At 46.0% G+C, this 8,042-nt stretch overlaps 1 protein-coding gene across 1 annotated transcript; it reads right to left on the bottom strand.

Moving 5' to 3' along the window:
- Positions 1-240: 240 nt before the first annotated feature.
- CDKN2AIP (CDKN2A interacting protein) lies at positions 241-1,953 on the bottom strand. Its single transcript, XM_074951221.1, has 3 exons — positions 1,717-1,953; positions 1,493-1,592; positions 241-381 (listed from the first exon to the last, which is right to left on the bottom strand). The coding sequence occupies exons 1-3, from the start codon at positions 1,935-1,937 to the stop codon at positions 373-375; spliced, it is 330 nt and encodes a 109-aa protein (XP_074807322.1). The 5' UTR covers positions 1,938-1,953; the 3' UTR covers positions 241-372.
- Between the last annotated feature and the right edge of the window lie 6,089 nt (positions 1,954-8,042).

Here is an 8,042-nt window from a genome sequence, read left to right as displayed (position 1 = left end):
TTTTGGCAGCCGCCGGCGCCGGCAGCGGAACACCAGGCAATGTACTCTTCTTTTCATGTTTGGTTTCCATACTTGAATGATAATTCATTTTTGATTCCGTTCCAGATGAAGCAGATGCTGCAGTTGAATTATGCTTAGCAGTGGTTTCATAATTAGCTGCTTTTGTTTCTGTTCCTGGCACTGTGCTCTTTTCTTGGTTTGAGGTAGAGGATGTCAGTGAACGCTCTGAATCTTTTCCCGCATCTTTTTCCTCTTTCTTCGGCAACATGCTCTCCGTCTCCTTGGAAACTTCTGTCTTTGCCAACTTAGCATCATTTCCAACATCCTTAGAATCTCTGCTTTTGTCAACAGCTCGTTTCTTGCAAGGTTCCTCTACCCCTTCTAAAAAACACAAATAGAGTTATGTCCTTACTTCCATAACTATGAAGCATAGCTCCCTGTCTACTGGCAATTGATTTAAAGTTTCTAGAATGATTAGGCCAAACAAAAATCTCTCCTGGCCCTAAAACTGTTTAATTTAAACCAGTGGTTCTCAACTAGAGGTATGTGTACCCCTAGGCAGAAGTCTTACAGGGGGTATATCAACTCCTCTATATATTTGCCTAGTTTTACAACAGGCTACATAAAAATAACTAGAAAAAACAGTACATACTAAATTTCATACAGACAAAATGAGAAAGCAAGCAATTTTTCAGTAATAGTGTGCTGTGACACTTTTGTATTTTTAAGTAGTTTTTAAGTGAGGTGAAGCTTGGGGTATGCAAGACAAATCAGACTCCTGAAAGGGGTACAATAGTCTGGAAAGGTTGAGAACCACTAGTTTAAACACCCACAAACTCAAGAGTTTGAAATCTGATTCCAAATGTTACCTTGAAATTCCAAGGCATTTCAATCTCAGAGAGATATGCTAAACTGGGTGCTATGATACAAACATAGACCCAGGGTTCAAATGCAAGGTTTTGATTTGGACACCTCTCTATTTTATTTACTATTACTACAAAGCTCTTCAAAGCACTGTTTTCTTTTGGCAACTTCTTTAAAACTAGACACATTTACAGCCGATATGAGTATAAAGGTGGATATGCTTCACATTTGGTCATTTCTATTAGAAAAGCTTACTGTGAGCACACTATAATGGGGTGAAAGGTCAGAGCACAAATTGCAGAGCACAAATGCCTGCAACAAACCTATTTAAAGAACACTTTTAACTCAGTAATTCAGACGCATTTGATGCAGTCAAACAGCAACACTATGGCTTAAAATAGCAAGATACTGTACTCTCATGTTTAAAGTTGAACACTGAGACAGACAAATGAGAGTTCGCACTGACATTATCCTGGGAGGTTTTAAATCCTGGTTATGTCAGTGATTACTTTATTAAAGATGGGCAAAGGCAAGTTCTCAACATTTGAAAATCGTTTTCTAGACTCCTAGGAATTGTCACAGCTATGATCTGCTAACCATTGCTACTTGATATGCCTCTTTTCTTCACCTTGGCAACCAGTTCATCTCTCGTCGTGTGGGCGGGCGCATCGGTCACTTTGATGCCTTCAGCCATTTCCAGCACCTTTTCCATCACCGACAGCGGGTACCTGGGCAGGGGAGACAACGGGAGCGAGCTCGGCGCGTCTCCAAGGGAAACGCGCGCCCGTCAGCCCGCCAACGGGGCGCCCCGACCCTTGCCAGAGCCCCCCCGCCACTGCCCACGCCACTCACCGGCAGCCGAGGAAGACGTGGTTGGCCCACACCATGGAGAGAGAGACGAGGCGCTGCAGGGCCCCGCTGTCCCCGGCCGGCGGGCCCCCCGCGTTGCGCAGCAGGAACTCGCGGCGGTGCCGCCAGTGGTGCTCGGGCTCGCAGTCCCCGCGCAGCGTCTCAACCCAGGCCGCCTCCTGCCGGCTCCGGCCCAGCGGCTCCGAGGCGGCGGCCTCCGCCATGTTCGCGGCTCGGCCCCGCGGCGCCTGCCCGCCTCGCCCCGGCCTGAGGCCGCTACTGCAGCGGCTTCCCGCCTGCACGCGCGTCGCGAGCCCGACCACCGGCGAGCCCTGACCCGCTCCCGCCTCGAGCCGCTGCAGCGGGCGCGCGGAGACCGCTCTCGGAGCCAAGAACAACGGATTCAGCCAATCCGCCGCTTCCTTCCGTCTGTCGATTATGACCTCACTACCGGTGCGGCCTCCGCGAGAGAAACGGAGCCGCAGGAACCAGCTGCCTTCCCAGCGGGCTCTGCGGTTCGAACTGGTGTCTATTGTCTCCCCCGGGCCCTCCCACCAGGAGCCGGGAGCGCTTAGGGAAGCGGCCGCTTGCACCGCCGTCATAAATAGGAACGTCCGTCCCGTCCCGTTCCACGAGTGATTATGACGTCGCTGGGGGCCTTGTCCAAGCTCCATGCCCAAGATACCCGGCTGGAGGGTCAAGGACTGGTTCAGCGCGAGAAGGTTTCCCGGGGATTTGCCCGCCCCACCGCGTGGCCCCCGGGTCCCGGCACCGTGACCGCACGAGACCCTTTGTGAGACCCCCCAGGGAAAGAACCTGGGCAATGCCTTCGTGTCCTTCTGTGTCACGGTGCTCACTGTTCGGGGGCAGCTCATGGTCACCCTGAGAGCTGGGTCCCCTCCTCTGTGCTGCGTTGGACTGCAAATAAATGGCTCGGAGGGCTAGTATAGCAGATGGCGTGGAGAAGGAAAGAGCAGACAAGCCCACAGCTTCACAATCACTGGCCTCTTAGAACCATGGTTGGTGTATGTGTAGCTGCAACAGACTGCATTTGTGCACTGAAATGGACAGAAATGTTTGCTGCCTTTCTAAGTTTAAAGTTACATTCTGTTAATCTATGCTAAAAGATTGTATTGCAGTGCCTGTCTTTCACATTGGTTTTCTGCCTTGGTTTTGCCACTCAATAATTTTCTGGTTTTGGAGACAAGAACTATCTTTATTAGTTCACAACACATGTTGCAGAATGCATAGCCATACTCCTAGCACACAGCACTTGCAAATGTACAGCAAGCACCATACAACTCAGCTTCAGAAAAACACACAGTGCTATTTATAAAGGTACAGCAAGCACTATACATTCTTAGCACCACCCGAAGCTCCAGGCCCAGAGAACAGTCCAGCACAGAAAGCTACTGTGGCTGACGGTTAAAATGTTCTTTCAAAGCCTCCCTCAATGGCATAGCTCCATGCTTAGCTCTTGTAATGGCCCTTTTGTCTGGCTTTTCAAGGTCAGCAGACAGCAGCTCCACCTCTGCCTTGGCAGCAGCTTTTTCTCCTTTGCCTCACAGATATTATGCAGGACACAATAGGTAGCCATAAACATAGGGATAATTTTCTCACTGAGATTCAATCTGATGAGTAAACACCACCAGGGTCCCTTCAATCTACCAATAGCATATTCAGTCATTCTGCACCTGCTGAACAGCTAGTTGAATTTGTCCTTCATACTGTTGAGGTGACCAGTGTTCAGTTTTATGAGCCTGGAGAGCAAGGGGTAGGTTGGGTCCCCTAGAATCACAATTGGCATTTCAATGTTGCCAATGGTAATCCACCAGTTGGGAGAGAATGTCCCTACTTGCAGCTTTCTGAACAGTCCTGTGTTCTTAAAGATGTGAGCCTCATGCACCTTCCCTGACCAGCCACACTGATACTGATGAATCGTCCCCAGTGATCCACCAATGCTTGCATAACCGTAGAAAAATAGCCCTTTCTGTTGATGAAGTCTGTGGAAAGTAGGCTGTTGCCAAAATATTCATGTGCATGCTGTTTATTGCCCCACCAGAGCTGGGAAATCCCATTGCTGCAGATCCATCCACTATGTCCTGCAATTGCCTGTAGTCCTAGCTGTGTGTAACAGGATCTGATTAATGGCTCTACATGCTTATATGGCAATGGTCCCACTGTAGATTTTCCAGACAAAAAATGATTCCCCATTGACTGGTAGCAGTCTGGCATTGCAAGCTTCCAATCACCATTTGCTTCTCCACTGTCAATGCAGCTCTTATTCTGGTGTCCCTGCTCTGGAAGGCTGGGACAAGCTGGGCACACACATTCGGGAGTGTGGTCTTTCATGTCTGAAAGTTCTGCACCCACTGCTCAGCATGCCACCCTCTGTCGCTGCTTTGTTAATGCCACTAACAATCTTGAATTGTTTTTTGCTATGTCCCTCAGCCAACTGTCCTCCAAGAAATTCTCGTGTCTCGTGTTGTTGCAGTACTTCCCATGGGTCTGCATACACAGGAGAATTGTGCATCCTGTGTTTGCAATGTTCATGAGAATACTGAAGATCTCTGCAGGCTCCATTCTTCTGTCAGAGATGGTGGAAGCTGAAAACTGCCATGCAGGTTTGTGGGTTTAAAAAAAAAAGTGCAAAAATTATGAGATATGGATGCTATTATGGTATAGAGAAAGTTTCATGCTAGGAACTTGGATCTTAGGTCCCAAGATCCCTGGGTGAGTCATTTTTACCCCATAACAAATTGCAAAAAAGCTCCAAAAGGCGTAACTCCAGATGGCAGCGTGCTACACACTGGGGTACCTACCTATTGTGTACCACATTTCACATCAACACTACACTCCTGGTGAGCATGCGCAGCACTGACACAAGCAGCCAAGTATGTACGCACAGGAGCGATATACAAACTTTGATGGCTCTACACCAATGTAACGTGCATTGACCAAAGCTTGTAGTGTAGATATGGCTTTATAATCCCTTCTTTGTTACTCTGTATTTGGGGGAATTCATCCATTCTCTGGTACCAGGCTGATGCCTAAACTGGAGGGAGACAGCTTGTATTTCCCCAATTCTGGAGCTACTGTCCATTTTGTCTGATTGCACACTGACTGGCTTGGCCCCCAAAGACATTGTAACTGCTAGGAAAGAGGTAGAGCACAGGAATGCCTTTTGCACCTCTGACATGCTCCAGGAATATCTACTGTGCTGAAGGCTCATATTGATTGAGTGCAGAGGCCCCCGCTGCTGGTAATTGTCACTGGGGAAGGGCTTTGCATGTAGCTGGTCTCTTTGCACCAGCACAGCCAGTGCTTAATTGGTAATGAAAGTTGTGCTGGGGTTCAAACAATTTTTTTTACTTTCATAACTGATGCAACAAGCCCAGAGGTGCCAGGGCTATGAACTGTCAAGCCTAGAGGTGTTGGGGCTCAGCCCTAGGAAGCCCTGGCACAAATTAAGTACTGAGCATAGCCTCTTCTTTGGTACAAAGTGGCTGAGGGTAATGATGAATTGGGCCTTATATAACTTGTGACCTGGTGTGCCTGGGGCAGCCCTCACTGGAAATGCCAAGGTCAGAGGCAAGCTGCAAAAGGGAGAGCAGATACTCCCAAGACTGGTGGGTAATGCTGAAGTTAAACTCCCCAACCAGTCACGAACTGTGCTTCTGATCCCTCATACTGGTTATCAAGAAGCAAAAAAGAAATCACACAGCCCCCTTTATTGCATTCCAGTTCTCTGGTCCCCAATCAGCACCTAGGTCCCGCACAGTGAGAAGCTATTTAAAAAACTCTGCTCACATAATACAAAATGTTCTTCTGACCCCAAAGGGTCAGCCACATTACCAGGTCAGTATAGGTTTGGATCTTACTCAAAATACCACGCTGCCGGCCAATCCTTTAGTGTCTAAAACTAAAGGTTTATTATGGAGAAAAAAGAAAGAACAAGAAGAGAGATGTTAAATGGTAAAGCAGTCACATACATACAAAGATTTCAAAGTCCATATATCAGGTTCCTATCCGTGTTGGTGAGTTTGCTGGCTTGAAAGTCCCTCTGGAACACATCCACAGCTTGGATGGGTCATTCAGTCCTTTGTTCAGGGGTTCATTTGTAGAAAGGTTACTCCAGTGGAAGCAGGAATGAAGACAAAATGAAGAAGATGGAGCTGCCTTTTTCAGTCTTTTGCCATGCAGCTTGTATTTCCTTTGTTCCAAACACAAGCTGCCCAGCATATGGCCAGGCAGCCTTAGAGTTCTGGCCATAGGCATGCCCCTGCCTGCCTTGCTGAGTCATAAGGTGTATCCCTTGCCTTCTCTCAATGGGTCAGTTGTATAGCTGATGTCCCTGGATGGGAAGTCAAGCAGGCTAGGCAGTGCTGATGCCAAACTGTCTGGGGATACCATCCAGATGCACAGCACAAGTTTGGAACTACAGACATACCATACATATAACTTACAATACAAAGGTGATACAAACACATAAACAAGATTATCATACCTGGCAAATTATAACATTTTTGCAGATACCTTAAATAATATCTGGCATAACTCATTGCAATTTTACAACATTGATACTCATAATATCCCAAAGTGTCCCCCAGATTCCATACAGCGTCACAAAGGCGTGTAGGTAGGGTGATTAAGGAAGTGTTCGTAGAAGAGAAAAGAAAGAAAGAATGTGCTGTTAATTTAAAAAAAAAAAAGAGGTAGAAAAAAGAAAGAAAGAAGCAATGCTTTCATTCTCACCAGGGAAGGCACTTCTAAACACCTCATTGATGGTGCTAATACTGTGCATTTAATTTTCAAGATAGGAACAAAAAAGAGAGGTGTTTTTGTTCCCACTAGGCAAAGCAGTTTTAAACACCTCATTGATGGTGGTATTGTTAGTCATTTGGGGCTCCATAATAGCTTCTCTTGGTAAAAAAACCTAAAATCTCCAGGTGAAACCCTCCAATGGCTATTGTCACACCAGTGCACCCTCACTTGCTATATCAGGAAGGTTTATTTCTGCTCCTGAAACTAGTGTAGCCAGATCCAATTATTTCTGTGAAGCAAAGTCCCACTGAAATGTATTGGCAGTTTCCCCAATGAGTTCAATTATATTTTGTGCTATAAGGATAATATGCCGTGATACTATTTACACAACTTAATATGAGCAGTCTGCACCTAGGAGCACAGCAAAGTAAAGAGAGCTCAGAGTTATTATCAGAGTAGGGTGAGAACTAAGGGCTCTTAACACCACACTGTAACAAATTCTCAGAGCGCCATCCATGGGTGGGTCCTTGAAAGAAGAAGTAATTATCATCAGGTTTCAGAGTAACAGCCGTGTTAGTCTGTATTCGTAAATAGAAAAAAGAAAAGGAGTACTTGTGGCACCTTAGAGACTAACCAGTTTATTTGAGCATGAGCTTTCGTGAGCTACAGCTCACTTCATCGGATGCATAGCATATCGTGGAAACTGCAGAAGACATTATATACACACAGAGACCATGAAACAAAACTTCCTCCCACCCCACTCTCCTGCTGGTAACAGCTTATCTAAAGTGATCAACAAGTAGGGCCATTTCCAGCACATCCGATGCATCCGATGACGTGAGCTGTAGCTCACGAAAGCTTATGCTCAAATAAATTGGTTAGTCTCTAAGGTGCCACAAGTACTCCTTTTCTTTTTATTAAATTCTTACTTCCCTCTGTTGTGCCACTGTAAACAGCTCTGCAGTGTAACATCACCCTCTGTTGTGAGGCTTCATCATAATCAAGAACCACGTAGTGTAAGCTTAGAGAGTAAAATTACAGAGAGAAATGAAGGTCTTAACTGAATCTCTTCCCTATGTGCATGTGTGTGTGTTCTCAACACCTTCATGGTTGCTTTAAATATTCTTTTGTTAATAATAACAAATTTATATGTAGGGCTGGTAACACCACCTGTTACTAAGGCTACCTGACATTTCCCATTATATGACCCTGTTTCCAGTTGTTTATAACTTTGCTAAACTTCCACTATTCGGGCTGAAAATTTCCATACTGGGGGTCTGCCTCAGTATGATTTTTTTAAAACATTTGTTTCTGAGAATGAAACTAGGGAAAAATATATTTTGCCCATCTTAAATTCTTGAGACCCTTCCTTTGGAAAGCTCCATTGCCAACCTGGTTTGAAGCGGGGGTTTGACATTTGGCAGGAGGGTTGGCCTTTGTGTCAGGGATGTGCCTTGTGCATCCTTGTGAAAATCTGCATTATGTGGCCAAGTTATCAGCCTCTGAAAAATTGCAGTTTGCAAATTCTCAATAGACATGTCTTCGATATTAGTAGCTAAAGTCTC

This window comes from Natator depressus, chromosome 4 (genome assembly GCF_965152275.1).
Source record: "Natator depressus isolate rNatDep1 chromosome 4, rNatDep2.hap1, whole genome shotgun sequence".
NCBI classification, from domain to species: Eukaryota; Metazoa; Chordata; order Testudines; family Cheloniidae; genus Natator; species Natator depressus.
Note: the sequence above shows the minus strand (reverse complement) of the source record. Positions and strands in the feature narration are given on the sequence as shown.